The 20,298-nt window shown below is 31.2% G+C and overlaps 1 protein-coding gene across 1 annotated transcript in view; it reads right to left on the reverse strand.

Annotated features, from left to right (window-relative positions):
- Positions 1-935: 935 nt before the first annotated feature.
- Positions 936-20,298, reverse strand: part of fus (epithelial splicing regulatory protein fusilli) — a 153,422-nt gene continuing 134,059 nt past the window's right edge. The window contains 3 exon segments of the mRNA XM_075312153.1: positions 936-1,138; positions 1,141-1,297; positions 4,892-5,151. Coding sequence (XP_075168268.1) covers positions 1,074-1,138; positions 1,141-1,297; positions 4,892-5,151 — 482 coding nt within the window. The 3' untranslated portion in view covers positions 936-1,073.

Consider the following 20,298-nt stretch of genomic DNA (forward strand, 5'->3'; position numbering starts at 1 on the left):
AATTCTAGGGAATTTTTTCAAAATTCCCTTAGTTTCCTGTGGCCTTTGGTTCTTCCTCATTTGTCATTCGTTTCAAACGAAATTATTATTATTATTATGTATAGATTATTTGACAAGAAAATTTCTTTGAAATTGCACTGGTTTCCAATGGTCTTAAAGCGCAGTATGATAATTTGAACGTTTTTCATTTTCGATTGCTTATGACAAACGCTCTCCTTCATTGTGTACGAGAACTTAATTAAATATTCTATAAAAAAAAATTGGTTGTTGCTGTAGTAGTTGTTATGTTTTTTTATAATTAAGTAATATCTAAATTGGAAAAAGTATTTTGATTTGGTCATCTTAGAATTAGGATTTGTTTGTTTTTCTGTTTTGTGGGTGGAGACATTCGAGATTCGTTGAATGTATATGATGGTATTGTGTAGTTCATATGCAATAACCCGTTCTGTGGGTTTAAAGACTTGATCGAGTTCCTTCGTGTGGCAAGATTAGGAATGATTAAATGATTTGAGTACTCAACACTGTTGCATCGGATTTGTGGTTTCTTACAATAAATAATTTTTCTATGAAGATTTTAATGGTTTTTTGATCGTAACTTTTGATAATTGCAGGTACTGGCCATTTCGGATCCTGCATGGCACCAGCTAATCCTACTATTTGCATTTGGCTTCTTTATGCTTCTTCAAGCTGTATACAATTCCACACAACGATTGGTAGTTACCAGAGGTCCAACCACTCCATTGGCTGTAGCAACTGGTGGTGGCACTATCGGATTTTTTGTTGGCTTTTTTGTTACTTTCAAACTGGCCTTTAATGTATTTCGATCCACAATCTGTGGCGTGGTATCAATGGCAAGCAATGGCTGATTGGGTATGGATCCACCACCTGTGACAGCATTCACCGTAGGACCATTAGCAAGAACCGGTGATTTTGGCACCACTACCGCTGGCGGTGGTGATCCATATTGATGATGATATGCGTTGTTTGAATTTGGTGTTCTTGGCGGAGGAATTGCTACTGTTGCCCCTCCTGCTGCTGGTGATGGCAATGGCACCTTAGAGTGGTTGCTGTTGTTATGATGATAGGTAGAATTGATGTTGGCTAGCGCTGTTGGTGGTGCCTGTATTACAGGAGGAGGATATTGCTTTGGTGGCACTAGAGTCATTGTTGGTGTTTTATTTGGTGATAGTATTAGGCCAGTGGTATTTGGTGGTATTGCTATGTTTGGAGGACTCAGCGGTGATGGTTGATTAGCGTAATTTGTTGCTGGCACTGCGGGTATATAATCGAGAGAATACTGGAAAGAAGAGAGAAACAAAGAATTTAGGAGAGCGTCATAAAGACCAAAAAATGTCTGGCCAAAGTGTCAGACTTTCAGAATACTGCACAATTCCTGATTTTATCATGTCCGTTAGTGGAGCTTCGGAATCGTCTGGGTTACACTTTTCCCATCACCCCAAGTACACCTTAGTCTTGGGAGGTTAATAAATAAACCTGCACTGAGAATGTCCAAAGAGTTCGTAATGTTTTGGTCTTAAGAGATACACAAAAAGCATCACTAATATTTTTCCAATTAAAATTTTAATTGAATATGAAAAATACTCAATAAAGAAATTAATTCCATCAATTATTTTTTTTAATTCAAAACTAACATTAAGGTGTATCAACTATGGAAAATAGCCCTATGGAAATTGTTGCAAATTACTACTGTCGGAGTGTCATAGGACTGGTACCGAGCTCCAGTTTATTTGCAACCCAGCAAAAAAATTGGAAGTTATTCTAAAGGCACAACTGTAAAATAACTTCCAAATACGAGTATGTTCTTTATTTTAACTGCACAGCATGTTCTTTTGAGTCAATTTTGTATAACTCGCTTTTTTCATATTTTTAATGAGAAATTAAATTTTTTTTTTGTTTCAAATAGGTTAAAAAACAGATTAAGATTTAACAAAGTGGTACAAATTATTTTAATTTGTAATTCATTGAAGAAAAATTGCGAATTTTTTAAAATATTTGAAGTCAAACGTTCCAGACAAAAATTATTTACTTGTTAAAATATCAAAAAATTGCATAATTCACCTCCAAAACACTGATTTCGCATCATACCTTAAGAAGTGATGCAAATTACAAAGTGCAACGGCTGTTAAAATGGAGGACATCTGTCCTATGACAAGCCCATTTTGCACTATTTCTGGATTCAAAAATAAAATTTCACTGCTTTTGACGACGCTTTTGTTGATGGGGAGAGGCAAATAAAAATGTTAGGAGCAATCGTTGCAACGTTTTCGTCATAAATTCGGGGTTACTTGCTCTTAATGAAAAAAGAATAGCAGAAAGTACTTTTTCTTTGGGTGTATTATTAAAAGCTATAATATCTTGATGTTACTCGTGTACAAATCGGTAGATCTAATTAGATATGATGAGATCTCACATTTAAATATAAGCAGATATTTCTGGATTCCATACATGACGAGATCTAACATCATATCAAACTACATAAAGGGTGATATGGTCAAAATTTGGTCAATATAAACTTGACGTATTTCTTTCAATTTTGCATTTAAAAAACCTGAACACCCCTCATTTTGAAGGTGTGTGTGTAGAATGTTGCTCCTATTTTAATTTTGGAATTCATTCTTCAGTTGTCAAAATGCCGTTCAAGCAAGAAGAGCAGCGTATCAAAATTTTGCTCGCGCATCGCGAAAATCCGAGCTACTCGCACGCAAAGCTGGCAAAATCGCTAAAAGTTGCCAAATCAACCGTTACAAATGTAATTAAAGTATTTGGGGAACGTTTGTCGACAGCCAGGAAGTCTGGATCGGGGGGAAATCGAAAACCGGAAGCCGCTGAGACGACAAAGAGAGTTGCCGGTAGTTTCAAGCGAAACCCTAACCTCTCTCTCCGAGATGCCGCAAATAAGCTGGGTGTATCGTCTACAACCGTGCATCGAGCCAAAAAACGAGCCGGACTATCGACTTACAAGAAGGTAGTGACTCCAAATCGCGATGATAAACAAAATACGACGGCCAAAGCGTGATCCCGGAGGCTGTACACGACGATGCTGACGAAGTTTGACTGCGCGGTAATGGACGACGAAACCTACGTCAAAGCCGACTACAAGCAGCTTCCGGGACAGCAGTTTTATACGGCAAAAGGAAGGGGAAAAGTAGCAGATATTTTCAAGCACATAAAACTGTCAAAGTTCGCAAAGAAATATCTGGTTTGGCAAGCCATCTGTACCTGTGGCTTGAAAAGCAGCATTTTCATAGCTTCCGGGACTGTCAACCAAGAAATTTACGTGAAAGAGTGTTTGAATAAACGTCTGCTGCCTTTCCTGAAGAAACACGGTTGTTCCGTACTGTTTTGGCCGGATTTGGCATCTTGCCATTACGGTAAAAAGGCCATGGAGTGGTACGCCGCCAACAACGTGCAGGTGGTTCCCAAGGACAAGAACCCTCCCAACACGCCAGAGCTCCGCCCAATTGAGAAATACTGGGCTATTGTCAAGCGGAACCTAAAGAAGACCAAAAAAGTGCTAAGGACGAGCAGCAGTTCAAGGCAAACTGGCTTTCTGCGGCGAAGAAGGTGGACAAGGTGGCTGTACAAAATCTGATGGCAGGAGTCAAGCGTGAGGCCCGGCAATTCGGATTTGGAAAAGCGAAAGCCTAACTGAATATTTTTCCTGAATTTTATACTAATTGAACTTGAAAAAAGAAATTTAATTTGATTTTTTAAATAAACGATTTCACCGATTTACACGCGTTTTCCCTTGACCAAATTTTGACTGTATCACCCTTTATACACTGAAAAACATATTTACGTTATATTAAAGATTAAGCAAACTAAATTTAGGATGCGCAATTTACTAAGTATTAAGGACAAATTTCTTTAAAATAATGAAAATTTAATTAAAATAAAGTTTATAATCTTAGCTTCAAAAAATGTTTATATTACATGTAGGACACAATTTTGGAAATTTGCGTCCCTCCGGTCGCCTTAGTTCAAAGTCCTATGTCTTTGAACTAAGGCAAATTTTCCCTAAAGTAAAGAAACACATTTTTCATTTAAAGGAACCGTACTTAAATTCACTGGAATATTGAATCTTTAAATTTAAGATAAAAGCGCTTCAAATATAGGTTATGACTTATTTTGAGGATTTAGTATCTTTCATTTAAAGATTTTTTGGAATTAAGGAAACATTATTTACAAATGCATTTTTTTATATATGACATCTGTATCCTCATTTTAATGTTATTGATCCTAGATTTGAAGCCAGATATGTCGCTAAAAATGTCTTTAATTTAAAGAAGCCGCATCTTTGGCAATACCAACAGGCTAGAGATGTGCACGCTCACAAAATTATCCCTGTCACGATAATAACGCTTATCAGTTCAATTCGCTTACAAATTTAGTGACAACTAAGATGTTAAGAGTTTAACAACGCTATCGATTTTAATAAGGTTCATATTTTCAGTCAGGTAAACTACACTTAAAATTGGGTGTAAATGTTCGTGAATATAGATTTTCTTTTCGTGAGTGTAGGATTCTTTCAACATGAATGTGCGTGAGGATGAGTAAAATATTACTCACGTGCACACTTCAACTGCATACCCGATATTAAGGGATTTGTGCTCACAGAAAATTATTGTGTGAGTTCCCTAGTGGAGGGTATTTAAGATTCGGCCCGGCCGAAGTTTTGGCTATTTGTACTTGTTTCGCAACGCTTTATATATGTTATGGAATTGATTGAATAATGAATTTAATTAATCAATAATTCGTTATTCAAATTTATTAATTGGAAAAATCTATTTTTCTATGTTGTAACTAAAATGTCCCCCTTAAAAATATTAAAAACAAACACGAAACTACTAAAACATTAATATTTACCTACCATTGGTGGCCCATGATTACCAGGAACATGAGTGGGCGAATGTGTAGCTTGGTTGAAATATGTTGTGGGCGACACCGGAGGACTTGGGTATGGCCAATAGACCACGGGATGAGGATAAAATGCAGCGGCATGTGGCGGTGGAGGAGGTGTAGGATGAGTAGGACCATGGGGATGGTGGCCACGATGGGGTGCTGCTAGAATTGGACCAGGTGCAGCAAAAGGACCAAAATGACCAAATGGAGGGCCAATTACTGAAGCGCCTATGAAAAACAAAAATACTCAAAAATTATACTCATGCCGCTAATGCAAAACTTAACGTACATATGTATACAAATAAAGATTATATAATTATAATTCCATAAATAAAATTAAACAAAAGTATAGAAAACTTTGAAATTGGATTTTTTGATAGAAAATTTAAAAATGCCGAACAAACAAAAAAAAGAACTAAATAGACAATTTAAGTAACAGCAAATATTTCGTCGTGTCTTCTTCAAAAAAAAGTTCATCAAGAAAATGTTAAGATACGAGTCATAGATAGATCCGATATATATTTATAGGTAGTATAGAATAGAGTTATGTAAGTATTTATGCAAAAATATACGATAGTTGTTATATGTTTTTATATACTAAGTATGTATTTAAAAGCACTCACCGTAGCAGATTTTAAAGAAAAACATTTATTTCAAAAAATATATAAAAAAATTAAATATTTACCAGTGACCGACCCACCATGATTTGCAAGTTTTTTTTTTCATTTGAGTTTTAATTTCTTTTTTATGCCACCAGCACCATCATAAGAGTAGAATACAATTGACACACTCTGGATCAGAGAAATACGTACACGTACGATGATGAATTTGATTATTATTGGTTTTTGATTGTATTGGTGAAGAGTAGTAGGTAGAGTAGTACTATCTAGCACTAGTTGTTGCTGTGATATTTGGTAGTACTTAGTAGTAGTAGTTTGCTAATGGTATCAAACATAATTAAAACCATAATTTCAATTGCGCACACAGATATATAAATTCATATTTAAGAAGCATAACTATTTTGTAATAATAAAAATAATACAAATTTTACCATATACCAAAAAAAAATGGAATGAAATAATATATTTTTCAGGTCAATAAATTCCTTTTTCTCTTCGAGATACAAAACGAAAAATATTAACGTGGATCTATGTGCCCTACATTGTTTCTCCGAAACAAAAGGCAATTTAATAAAAAAAAACAGATGAAAAATTATTCACCAAAATAAAGTAACAATAAGACAAATTTAGAATAACCGGAAAATTTTAATTTTTTATATAATATTATTTATTAGTTTGTCATCAAAAAAATGAGAAACTACGAAGTGAGAACACGTATGCATCGTTTGGTATGACGTATGCTAATTTTCTATATTCTATACTGTATTGCCTTTGTGTAAAACTCTTTTTTTAATCAAAGTTCTAAATAAATTAAAATAAATTAAACTACACTAAACAAAAATACTTAAATTCAATTAAATTTAAAGTATAATTTTGTTAAATAAACTGCATTAAATTAACTCAATTAGAGTGAGTTAAATTGAATTAAAAGTAGATTTAAATGTAAATTCATTTTAACTAAATTGTATAAAAAATGATATGCGTTTTATTTTATTCGTGTTATGGCATTTATGTGAATAATATAATTTTTACTAACTTATTCAATAGATGAATTGAAAAAAACACACACTTGAAGTGGTACATGGTTATATTTTAAAAACTTTGAATGAAGAAAGAAATGTTGTATTTATTTTTTAGTTATTGTTTATTTGTAATAATAAAAATAAATTTAAATGTTAAAATTTAGTTTAATTTAACTTTCATTTTACTTGTCCTACACAAGTCAAAAAATAGACCATGAAACCAAAAAATAGACCATAGGAAACTTTAAGATTTTTTCAATCAGTTGGTTAAATTTAGTTACCATAAACACAATTAAACTTAACATAACATATTTTAATTAAAATTAGTGGTCAATTAAATAAAAAACAAGTATATACAGCGATTATTTCTGTCGGGCCAAATCTTAAATACACACCACCATGAATCCAATAAAGCAGTTTCCTCTGAAAATATATAGAGTACTACCTCAAATTTCTACATCAAAGTTTGGATTTATAAGAACCCTTTTTGTCAGAGTTTTAGAGGGATCTCAAACATATCGTGTTAGCGTGCAAGAAAATGACTATTCGTACGAGTTGAAAAAATAAAATCAAGAAATGTAGATGACCAGTGCGCCTTATATTCCCTCAAGAAGAGAATTCAGGAGATCGGTCTATATGGAGGCACTAAACAAAAATGGGTCGATAACACCTAAATTCTACACAGGTTTTTTGGGACTAAAATATATCTACACTTCTAATTTCAGGAAAATCGGATAAACACTACGGTTTCCAGCAGCCCATGAAATCAAATCGGTAGATCGGTTTATATGGGGTTAAAAGAAATCATGGACCGACACTCACCATTTTAGGCACAGGCTAACTGTGGTCCTAAAATACTTCTAGATTTCTAATTTCAGAAAAAACTATAATTTCCAGAAGCCCAACCAGTAAAATTGGGAGATCTATCGATATAAATGCTATACCAAACCATAGGGCCATACACCCAGAGATGGTCTGTATCAAACTTTTTTAAGTTTGCGACTGTCGCAAAGTTGTAAACGTCGTAAACGTCACATACGCGTCGTAAATGTAGAAAAAGTAACAAAAGTCGCAAACTGAAAATACTTTAGTCGCGTCAGCTAGGCAGCGAATTCGATGATATCCAAGACGATGGTATGTGCGAAGAAGTGCCTTTGCACGATTACAGGGTAACCGTGGATTTTCTCGTCCTTTCTTAGCTTTAAGTTCAGTCTCCTGTCCAATATAACCCCAAGGTATCTTGCACACTCACCAACGGGAATTTCGATACCACCTAAGAAAATAGGCTTGACCATGGGAAAACTTTCACAAATTTCTGCAGAAACTCACAGCGAATGCTGTCAAACTAAATTAAAAAATGTTCAGGATTTCTACTATTCAAAATTTGATTTTCTACAGTAGGTTTACGACTTTTGCGACATACGTATTATACCGTCGCAAAAGTCACAGTTTGTGACAGGCCAACCCTGCATACACCCCACACCCAGAGAAGGAATATGATCACCTCAAACATGTTTTAAGAGCAAAATGTTATATTTGGGTGGTGACCATTTAACATGGTTTTCGCAACCATGTTCTTTTCTCGGAAAACATGTATCTGATTTCGCAAAGTATGTATATTTGACGAGGTTATATTTAGTGACAAACATGTTACATAGTCACCATACAAAAATAACATTTTGCTCTTGAAACATGTTTGAGGTGTTCATATTCCTTCGCTTCGTGCGTATTCGCTATTTTCACATCTCTCTAAATATCAATTTTTAAGAAAATTGGATAAAAACTATCACTAATTTGGGTTCGATTTATATGGGTGTCATATGAAAACCTGGACCGATGTAGGTCATCTTCGATTTTGACCAGCATGCAAACAAAAAACGAATTCGTGCCAAATTTTAGGACGATGGCGCTATTATTGAAGGCGGTATCATAATTCAGACACATAAAGGGTGATACGGTCAAAATTTGGTCAATATAAACTTGACGTATTTCTTTCAATTTTGCATTTAAAAAACCTGAACACCCCTCATTTTGAAGGTGTGTGTGTGTAGAATGTTGCTCCTATTTTGAATTTGGAATTCACTCTTCAGTTGTCAAAATGCCGTCCAAGCAAGAAGAGCAGCGTATCAAAATTTTGCTCGCGCATCGCGAAAATCCGAGCTACTCGCACGCAAAGCTGGCAAAATCGCTAAAAGTTGCCAAATCAACCGTTACAAATGTAATTAAAGTGTTTGGGGAACGTTTGTCGACAGCCAGGAAGTCTGGATCGGAGGGAAATCGAAAACCGGAAGCCGCTGAGACGACAAAGAGAGTTGCCGGTAGTTTCAAGCGAAACCCTAACCTTTCTCTCCGAGATGCCGCAAATAAGCTGGGTGTATCGTCTACAACCGTGTATCGAGCCAAAAAACGAGCCGGACTATCGACTTACAAGAAGGTAGTGACTCCAAATCGCGATGATAAACAAAATACGACGGCCAAAGCGCGATCCCGGAGGCTGTACACGACGATGCTGACGAAGTTTGACTGCGTGGTAATGGACGACGAAACCTACGTCAAAGCCGACTACAAGCAGCTTCCGGGACAGGAGTTTTATATGGCAAAAGGAAGGGGAAAGGTAGCAGATATTTTCAAGCACATAAAACTGTCAAAGTTCGCAAAGAAATATCTGGTTTGGCAAGCCATCTGTACCTGTGGCTTGAAAAGCAGCATTTTCATAGTTTCCGGGACTGTCAACCAAGAAATTTACGTGAAAGAGTGTTTGAATAAACGTCTGCTGCCTTTTCTGAAGAAACACGGTTGTTCCGTACTGTTTTGGCCGGATTTGGCATTTTGCCATTACGGTAAAAAGGCCATGGAGTGGTACGCCGCCAACAACATGCAGGTGGTTCCCAAGGACAAGAACCCACCCAACACGCCAGAGCTCCGCCCAATTGAGAAATACTGGGCTATTGTCAAGCGGAACCTAAAGAAGACCAAACAAACTGCTAAGGACGAGCAGCAGTTCAAGGCAAACTGGCTTTCTGCGGCGAAGAAGGTGGACAAGGTGGCTGTACAAAATCTGATGGCAGGTGTCAAGCTTGAGGCCCGGCAATTCGGATTTGGAAAAGCGAAAGCCTAACTGAATATTTTCCCTGAATTTTATACTAATTGAACTTGAAAAAGAAATTTAATTTGATTTATTAAATAAACGATTTCATCGATTTACATGCGTTTTCCCTTGACCAAATTTTGACCGTATCACCCTTTAGGCCGATCGTCTTAGAATTTCTCAAATTAAAACTAAATTAAATATATTTAAAGAATATTTAAAAAACATGGTCACCATACAAAAATAACATTTTGCTCTTGAAACATGTTTGAGGTGTTCATATTCCTTCACTTCGTGCATATTCGCTATTTTCAGATCTCTCTAAATATCAATTTTTAAGAAAATTGGATAAAAACTATCACTAATTTGGGTTCGATTTATATGGGGGTCATATGAAAACCTGGACCGATGTAGGTAATCTTCGATTTTGACCAGCATGCAAACAAAAAACGAATTCGTGCCAAATTATTATTGAAGGCGGTATCATAATTCAACAGACACATAGGCCGATCGCCTTAGAATTTCTCAAATTAAAACTAAATTAAATATATTTAAAATATTATTTCCTTTGTTTTTCTTCACACTTTTTAGTAACTGTAATGCATTAGTGTTTTTCAATTTCGAAACCTTTTGATAATAATCTTCTTTGTCGCATAAATGTTGTTTTCTCGTCACACATATTTGCCAAGATTAGATAAATGATAAAACATGATTGCGACAAACATGTTACAAGTTCCCCATGATGTTTATATACACGGACGGAAAAGACTGTTTTTCGTATGTTTGGGTGTATAAATTATATGTTTGTAACTCAAATTTTTTAACACAATATTTTTAAGTGCAAGCATATAATGTTCATAAACTAGCATAACATGTTTGGGACATATATATTAATATGTTAGACAATTTCATTAAAATTTTTCACTATCACACACAAAAAAATTTCACGAACATTTTTCCAATTAAAATCTTAATTGAGTTTTAAAAAATATTCAATTAAAAATTTAATTGATTCAAAAATTTTTGTAATTGAAATAAAAATCAATCACACAATTTAATAGTATCAATTAATTTTTTAATTGGATCAATTAATTTTTAATTGATTGTCAATTAATTTTTTAATTGATACTATCATTTCTGTGATTGAAGACATTTCAACTAAAAAATTAATTGTATCATTTAATTTCGTGATTGAATCAAAATTTTTTTTTTGCGTGCAGTGTATGCCCTAAGGCGAAACATAATATGTTTGAACAATACAAACAATATTTTGTTTGGACCAATCCTGAAAATATATATGCTTGAAGCAAAATGTGTTTGTGGTATAAGTTACAGAAGCGATTTTTTTAGGGTGTATTACTCAAAATAACTTGAGTACGAACAAAGGGTCATGGGTTCAATCACCACATAAAAATCCCTTCTCAGAAGGGATGGAAGATTTTCTAAGTGGTTTCACCGTAATATGCAATACAGTTCGGAAAGCCGTGATAAACATGCAATCGGTCAGCACACATTGATAAAAAAAGTGGTATCTAAGTTCGGGCATCCACTATACTTAACCATAGAACTAGAAGACAATAACTAAATATTATATTCAAATAAATTAGTACAATTTAAACTAAAGTGATTTATATAAAATTAAAATTAGACTTAATTAATTAAATCAAAGTAAATTAAATTAGAAACAAATGAAAATAAACTAAAATAAAAATCAATTACTTAACACAAGATAAAAGCGAAGAATTAATTTAAATAAATGAAATGAATTAATTTAAATAAAAATAAACTATACTAAATTTATTACAATATAATATAAAATACAATAAAATTGTGTGCATCAATAATTCCACAATTTAACAACCATTGAATTGTGATATTTATACTCAACCTAAAGTATTCGCTGAAATAAAATCCCCTATAAATAGTAATTGATCGTCTAGATTTTAGATTTTTACATAAAATAATTTACAATTAAATAAAACTATGATGTTATTACTGACAACATGCTTTCAGTTATAAAGTTACGCTTCTTGGTTTTATTCAAATGCATATTATCTGTGTGTACACATTTTTGTTCTTTGTCACATATTTAATATAATTTTAGCAAACGACTATTAAAGTAATACCACATACCAGATAACCAACAGCCAACATAACGTTTAATATAATCCAACGAAATTTATTAAAAGTAAAAGGCAAAGATTTGTTTCAACACCACATTACTTACAGCACTGAATAGTTGCAAATTGTTAGCACCATTGTATACACATTTAAGATAAAGGACGATAATCACTAAATTTTTCTTCTCTCTCTCTCTGTAGGAGACAAATCATATGCAAATCGAAAGCACCCCGCCCAGCATATTCATTTGGCCTCAGCAGCAGCCAACCCTTGAACCAACCAAAATTTAAATTGAAACCAAACAAAAAATTGAGAGAATTCCGTGTTTCGAGAAGAAAAATGTGGGCGGACACTACGAGACATACACACACATACAGACAGGAGTGATCTATAATAGCACAACCTTATCAAGAGACTAATTTAAAAAATGTAAATAAATACTTTAAGCCACCATCTGAAACCGGAACCGGAATTTGCGGCAATCACCAGAGTTGTATTCTTGTTAATGTTACGAATGTCCTTGTATGGCAGAAGAGAAAAAAACAAGTTGCAGGACACACACACACACTTAATATAAATGCGCTAAAATAAAAAGAGAATAATGAGTATAATGACACCTTCCCTCCCCACGAGACCAATACTATGCGAGAAAGTTATTCACACAAAAAAACTAAGTTTTGAAGAGATATCCGTTTTTTTTTTGTTTTACGTATATTGTATTATAGGTGTAAATATAAAATAAATTGGTATAAATGTAAAAAGTAAATATTTTTAAAAGAAAAAGAAAATCAATATGCTAATTAAAATAAAATTAAAAAAATATTAAAATATGGTTTTTAAAAAATCGATATTAATATCAAAGTATAACTTAATTTTTCTAAATGGTTTACTAATGCTTAGGGGGTGGGCAACAATCTTTTCTATGTGATCTTGTTGCCTCATTTTGCAATAATTCAAATATTTCCCCTTTTAAATTTCAATACACAAGCTGAATGTCATATGCCATATTATGGCTATTCATAGTTTTGTGAAAATTCCATTTAAAATTGTTAAATAGCAAATATGCAAAATTTACACTCAAGCAAAAAGTACTGCATAATTTTCATATTCTCCAAAGCTGAACTTCATGAACCTTGATCATATCATCAATAACCAATTTGTGTACTTAGATTTCATTTTAATTTTGGATATGGAAAAATCAAATATACTAAAACCAAAACCCAAATAAAAATCCTTACCATAGCAAAATTTGTGTAGAAAAATTTAAAAGAGGAAATTCTTGAAAACTATTGTTTTGTTAACTTAATGATTATACAAATAAAACCAATTATGATTTCAACTAAATTATAATGTTAATCACTCTATTGAAAGCATTTCCGTTTTAATTTTTTTTAATCCATAAATGATTTATATACGTCCTATTGATTTTTGTCTACTTTAAGTACTTTTTTTTAACAATTATAACATTTTTAGTTTTAAATGCAAACGCCATTGTATTGTGCAACAAATCTACTTCTGACATCAGCAGTAAAATCGTAACAAATAATTAAATTCCACTAAAAAGAATATTAGTTTGCTTAACATATCACATTCTTTCTCTGGGTGTGATGAATGCCTATTAGTTTTTCTATGGAACACTTTTTATTTATTTATTTATTTATTTATTTGTATATTTCTACACAGCAAGACAATGTCTTATAATTATAGTGCAGATTTCAATAGATGGACATTATTTCAACTATTGAAATCTGCACTATAATTATAAGACATTGTCTTGCTGTGTAGAAATATACAAATAAATAAATAAATAAATAAATAAAAAGTGTTCCATGGAAAAACTAATAGGCATTCATCGCACCCAGAGAAAGAATGTGATATGTTCATCTTTCAAAAATAACATTTTGCTCCTGAAACAGACCACTTTAATTATACCCAAAATGGGAAGCTCTAAACTAAACGAACGAATTTAATGTAATTCAGTTTATTGAACTTTAGTTTTTAATTTTATTTTTTCAATATAATTTATTTCAAATAAATTATAACTAAACTTGGTTGGTTTCTACCAGTTTATTCCAACCGTATTAATTAATTAATTTTTCTATGATTTATTTAATTTTAGTTTAATTTTCAGTTAATTGCCTTACTTTGAATTTTATTTTTTTCCAATATAATTCATTTCAATTACAATCAAAATTGGTTGATTTCTAATATTTTTCCACTTTTAATTTGGAAACTTGTATCAAATTTATCCTAAATTAATTAATTTTTCTTTAATTTACTTTCACTTAACTGCCTTGGTTCCAATTTAAAATGTTTCAAACTAAAATTGCTTTGTTTCTGCTAGCTTATTCCAAGTTTAGTTAATACAAGTAAATTAAATTATACTAAATTAACTGACAAGTAGTGCCGAAAGTCAAGCCAGGAAGAAACGTAATCTTATCTCTAAAGACAACAGTTTTCAAATGAATAACTTATGCATTATTCTAAAGGCCATGTACAGATAAAAATATATAAACAATATAAATCTTAATTGACTTTGAAAATTAAAAAATTAAACGAATCAATTAAATTTTTAATCATAGTAAAATTTAATAAAATTTTAATTGAAGTTTGGCGTGTGCTATTCTAATATCCGTAATTGGAGCAATTTCAATGTTAAGTGGATCAATTACTTTCGTGATTGAAAATTGAATTCAAACTGCTGAAGGATGTTTTCTAAATCGAAATTTTATTAATTCGAAGCCTATATCAAGTCATAGAGATTACGGACCACTATAGACCAGTTTAATAGTAGGAACAAATTTATATAAGGTCAATATCTATTTATTTTATCTATTTTTTATTATATAGCAATGTTCAAAATATGTTCAAAATTTCAGATCTGCTGCTCGGTCTATTTTGAACTTCATCTAATATGGACCGATATGGATATATTTGTGTCCGGTTGCACGGGGACGGACCTTAACTACCCAGCAAAAAAAGCGTCGCCAAAAAAGTGGTGAAAATGTTCTTTTGGACCCGGAAGTGGAGCCAAATTGACGCAGAAGCGATGAATTTAACATGGGCTTGTCATAGGACGGTTGTCCACCATTTCAACAGCCGCCGCACTGAATTTGCATCACTTCTTAAGGTGTGAGGCGAATTCAATGTTTTAGGTGTGAATTAAGAAATTTTGTGATATTTTGACAAATAAATACTTTTTAAAATTTTTTATGATTTTTTATGCATTATAATGCTTGTCTGGAACTTTTGTGATCAAATATTTTCAAAAATTCAAAATTTTTCTACAAAAGATTTAGCATTTTTTCGGCTAAATTTAAATATTTTGTACCATTTTATTAATTCTTAATCTGTTTTTAATCTATTTAAAACACACAAAAAAAAATAAATTTCCCATTAAGCGAGTTATAAAGAAATTGACTCAAATTAACTTCCTGTGCATTTAAAATAAAGAACATTTTGGGTGAGCATTTTTGGAAGTTCTTTTAAAGTTGTGCCTTGAGCAGAACTTCTAAATTTTTTTGCTGGGTAACTATTGTGGTGTGCGTGTGACACAAAATTCTCGTGACACGCGTGAATCACGTGAGTCGTGAACAAAATCTAAAGCAACTCTCGTGAATGTACGTGAATGGGACTAAAATAAATATGTCGTGCGCGAGCGTGCGTGAGAAATAAAATCGGTTCGTGAATTTCTGCAAAATCACGCTCACGAAAATAATCAAGATTAAATTCACGCTCGTATGTTAACTGTAATTAATTTAACTCTCGAACTGTATTCTATTTTTGAATTTTGTTACCTTGGTTGATTTCCGTTTGGAAAATATCGTGAGTCTCGTGAATTTGTCGTGAATCACGTGAATTGTCGTGAATCGTGCATGAACGTGAGTCTTTATTACTTTTTTAACCATTCACTGCAATGAGTTTTTCATGAATTCTTCAGAAGTGGTGCTACTTCAGTATTTTTGATTTAATTAAAAAAAAATAAGGGAAAACTTAAAATACTTTATCGACTTGTACCTCCAGGTAAAGGCGCTTTGGATAATGCAAATATTATTCTATTTGTCCTTACTGGGTATTATACCCGGTAAAATTTAGAAAATTTCAATTTATTGTATTTTTGATGTACTTTAAAAAATACAATATATTGAAATTATTGTAGAAAAACAGAAAAAAAAATAATTTTTGCCTGCAATCAAGAAATTAAAAAATTAATTGATACTATGACTTTTTGTGGCAGATTTTTGTTTTCAGTAAATTTTTATTTTTAACAATTAAATTTTTAGTTAATTTTTTTTAATTCAATTCAAATTTTAATTAGAAAAATATTTGTGATTTTTTTGAAAAGAGAGATAGCCACCAGTTTCATTCATCTCAATTCAAATTTTGATTTATATTAATTTACTTCAATTATTTTATGTCAATATCTATTTAATGGAACCACAGTGAAACATTATAACCGTCATAGGAATTTAATAAAAAGCCTACATGACCAAAACCCATACTTTTCTGAAATTAAATTTTACACACTATTTTTTCTGAAGAATTTTATGGTCCATCTAATTATAGGCCATGTTGGCTCACAAATAGGTATTGATCTTATATTAATTGATCCACAAATAAAGTTGTCTATAATTTAATGAAATACCCTAAAAGACAATAACATTATTAAAAAAATCAAAACTCTACAAGTATAAGGACTCATGTAGTTTTATATATATATATATATATTTTTTTTTTTTTTGAGATTTATTTGAACGTGTGGCGGATTTTACCCAATAGATATTTGTGCTATAAACCCTGAATTTTTCTGACAAAAATAGTACTCTGGAGGGTTAAAAATTTTTTTGGAGCATAGAAATATTTTTTTGTTTGCTTATAGCAGCAACAACCAAGAAAACTGGAAAGGCGGATACAATAATTCAGAATAATATGAAAACAAAAGCTAATGTACGACTATATATACTAAAGTGTACATGAATTAGTGATGACGAAACAAAACATTTAGATAAACGATACCAATAATATAAAATATCACCAAATAAAATTTTGTTGCAAAAATACATTTTTAAAGACGATTTTACGATTAACACCATAGTAGATTTGTATAAACGCACAATTTTTCATTTAATTATCATAAAATAAATATAAATGCAATCAAATACCAAAATGAATGTAGTATGTATGCAAGTATTAATGATAAATTAAAAAAAAAAAAAACTAAAGATAAAATGTTAAATAGAAAGGAACCCATTTTAAGTACTAAATTTAGTATAAGATAAAATTTAAGGTGGAACATTAGACCCAAAGTTGAGATAAAACAATATTTTCATAGGAATAAATAACCAGGCATGTGGAAAATTCCGGAAAACTGCAAACAACTAATTTTTTGCAATAAAATTTAATTTAGCATTAGTTTAACTGCTGACTTTTTTCTGTGTAGAAAACAATGCCCTCATAAGATGTGAAAATCCGAAAAAGCTGTTTTTCCACAAGTTTGGATCGCATTTTTATATTTTCCCTAACACCATAATAAACAATAGTGAAGGGCTCATAAATACATATATTCGTTACATGTCAAAAAAGTACGTTTTTCGTATCCACTTTGTACAACAAATGCTAGTTTAGTGCATCATTGACAAACGAGCCTATAAAGTCAAAGGAAGAGGTAAAAAAATTCGATAAATCATGTAGAAAATTTCGATAAGCTCATCAAAGAAGCCGGATGGACGGACATACTTTAATTTAATTTTTTTTTTGTAGAAATGAAATGTACAGTTTACATTTATATCCACAGTAAAGAGCAGTCTTTTTCATGTAGACTTTTGAAACGAACTTTGAAATTTTTGTTACTATAAATTTATTGTAAAATAACAAAGTATTGAATGTATTAGTGAATTTTGTTACTGACTTAGGGAAATTTTTATTAAGCCTTCGCATAAGCAAAATTGATTGGTTTATGAAAATATTGTTAAATTCAAGCCTTGCTCAAATGGTTGCTTTAATTCTGGAGAGCCATCCTTAGTGAAATGGATATAAAATGTTTTTTTTCGATAGTGAAATAAAAAAATTTGTTATACCAAATCAATCGTTTTATGATTATTGTTTTAATATTGGTTAAAATTTTTGCTCGCTTATAGCGCCTTAGTCAAAATGATAAAGGATGACTTTCTGGGATTAAAAAATAGAGATTTCCTTTCTTTTCTTAAATTAATTAATTGTTAAGTAGTTTCCATTAAAGACGTGCTAAAGTCACTTTAGTTGGAAAATTATGAAAGTTGAGCAATAGAGAGGACACACACAGGAAAGGTTTTCAATAAAGATTAACCGAATGATAGGATATAGAACAACAACAATAAATTATATAGTATGCAATTTTGTTGTTTTTTTTTGTGTTTCATAAGACTAAGGCAAAATAATCTAAAAAATAATGATTAAAACTAGCTATAAATAAAATTAGGTAAAAAAAAATTATAATGAACAAACAATAATGATAAACCAAACTAAGGTGAAGTTTTGTGGTTTCGATTCTCATGAATTTTTACAATAATTGATTTCTTGTTTAATTTTTAATTAAATATTTTTAAAACAGTGAATGAATGCTTGTTTTTTTCTTGAAATATAAGGCCAAATGTGTTTTTTTATAAAATTCCCAAACATTTTCAATTTTGAATATGCACAACCAAATTTCTCCTTTTTATTAAAGCCAACACCAGACATTAATCAAACACGATTTAATTTCATAATAAAAAGCAAAGACTTTAAAAGATCTTCAAAATGATAAAAAAAAGTATTTTTAGAAAATACTTGAAATTGCACTTAGTAGTAGTTTCATTCAATGGAGGGATATAAATTATGGTTAAGTTTTATTTTTAAAAATAAACCCATGTTTTCTTGAAAATTCTATTAAACAGTGTTTGATTAATGTTAGCCTCTTTTCACATACATAAATGTTTTCAAAACCATTTATATAAACCCAAACTATTCGGTTTTCTTCAAAAATATTTTTCTGAAAGCTTCCTTATAGTTGTATGTTTGTTTTTATAGAAAGCTTTTTTAATTGCCAGAATTGTTTATAAGATTAATTTGTGCAAATGCGTTATTTGTTTTTTTTCTTTTTCTCTATTTTAAGATTTTTTCTTCAATAAAGAAATTTTCTATTTAAGTTCTTTTACTTATGTCATAAAAACGAGAGAGGGATAGTTCTAATCTAAAATTAATTCAAATAGAAAAATTATTGAAACTTAATAACTAAGTTAAAAATAGTCGTTTTTTCTCTATAATATTAAAAAAAAATTATAATAGAGGTTAACCCTTGGATTAAATGTTAAAAAATAAAGGTTTAAAAAGGAGCATAACTCAAATATCGTGTGATTTTTTTTGTTATATTTTTAATAAATTTTATATGAAAATATAAATAATTTTGTAATATTGCAATCATTACCGCCCTCTTCATAGAGCATTTAATAAAAATGGGGGTTATTTTCATCTAAATTCGGGAATAGAATTTTAATGAAAAATTTTCTTGGAAGCACTTAAGTATTTAAGATTTACATCTAATGGAATGCATTGAGCAAAGTTATGGAGTTTTAATTTAAAATTTCCAAAATATATTGGAACATTTTTAAATTACTGTAAAAGCGAAAACGTATTAACTGCTTTGCAGTTGGAAGGCTAAGTAAGATACACTTTCTATGTATCTAAAGGTAATATTCGATAATTTAAAAATATAATTAAAAGTAAAAAAAAACTGTAATAGATATTTTTTTATAAAACAAATAAAAGCTTTGTAGTGTTTTAAAATTTTCAGTGTGAACCTTTTCATTACTTTTTTATTGTAAAATTCTGATAGCAAAAACCAATCCGAAAAAGTTTCATTTGGAACTTTTTTTTTCCAAATAGTCATTGCGACAAATAAAATAAAATTATTAGTAATATATATGTAAACCTCTTTAAAACTACCAAAATCGTTTAAGGCAATCATTGTAAAAGAAAAATTCTTTAGGCATGGGAATATGATCTACAATTGTAGCAAAATCGTTGGAGTTTTTGGATGTAACAATTTGTCATCACTGAATTTAATCATTGCTCTTTGTATAGATACTAAATAGTAAGCAAATATCCATATTCCAACTGAGTTTGCCAAACTTCCTCGAATAATCATTGCCCTTCTTAAAGAGCTTAAGTAGAAGGAATTTACGTCAATTTCAATGACGAATTTCCATAACAGTAAGTTTACAATAGGGCTGTTTAATTTTAGCACTGGATGCAACATTTGTATGGGCTATCCAGAACATCGTTGCGCTGGTGTTCTATGCGGAACATCTCATCAGTGCAAGTCGCGTCGATGTTGCCAGATTGTATTTTGATAAAGTGACCCTTCTTCGATTCACAATAGCAATTTATTGTGACTAATTTATCGAAAAACATGAAATTCAAAGTGTTACAGTGTCATAAATAATCGCAGCAGTAAATATTTATTACTAATTGGAGCATTTCATACAATAAAAATGCAAGATTTCACTTC

Source organism: Haematobia irritans, chromosome 5 (genome assembly GCF_050003625.1).
Source record: "Haematobia irritans isolate KBUSLIRL chromosome 5, ASM5000362v1, whole genome shotgun sequence".
Classification (NCBI taxonomy): domain Eukaryota; kingdom Metazoa; phylum Arthropoda; class Insecta; order Diptera; family Muscidae; genus Haematobia; species Haematobia irritans.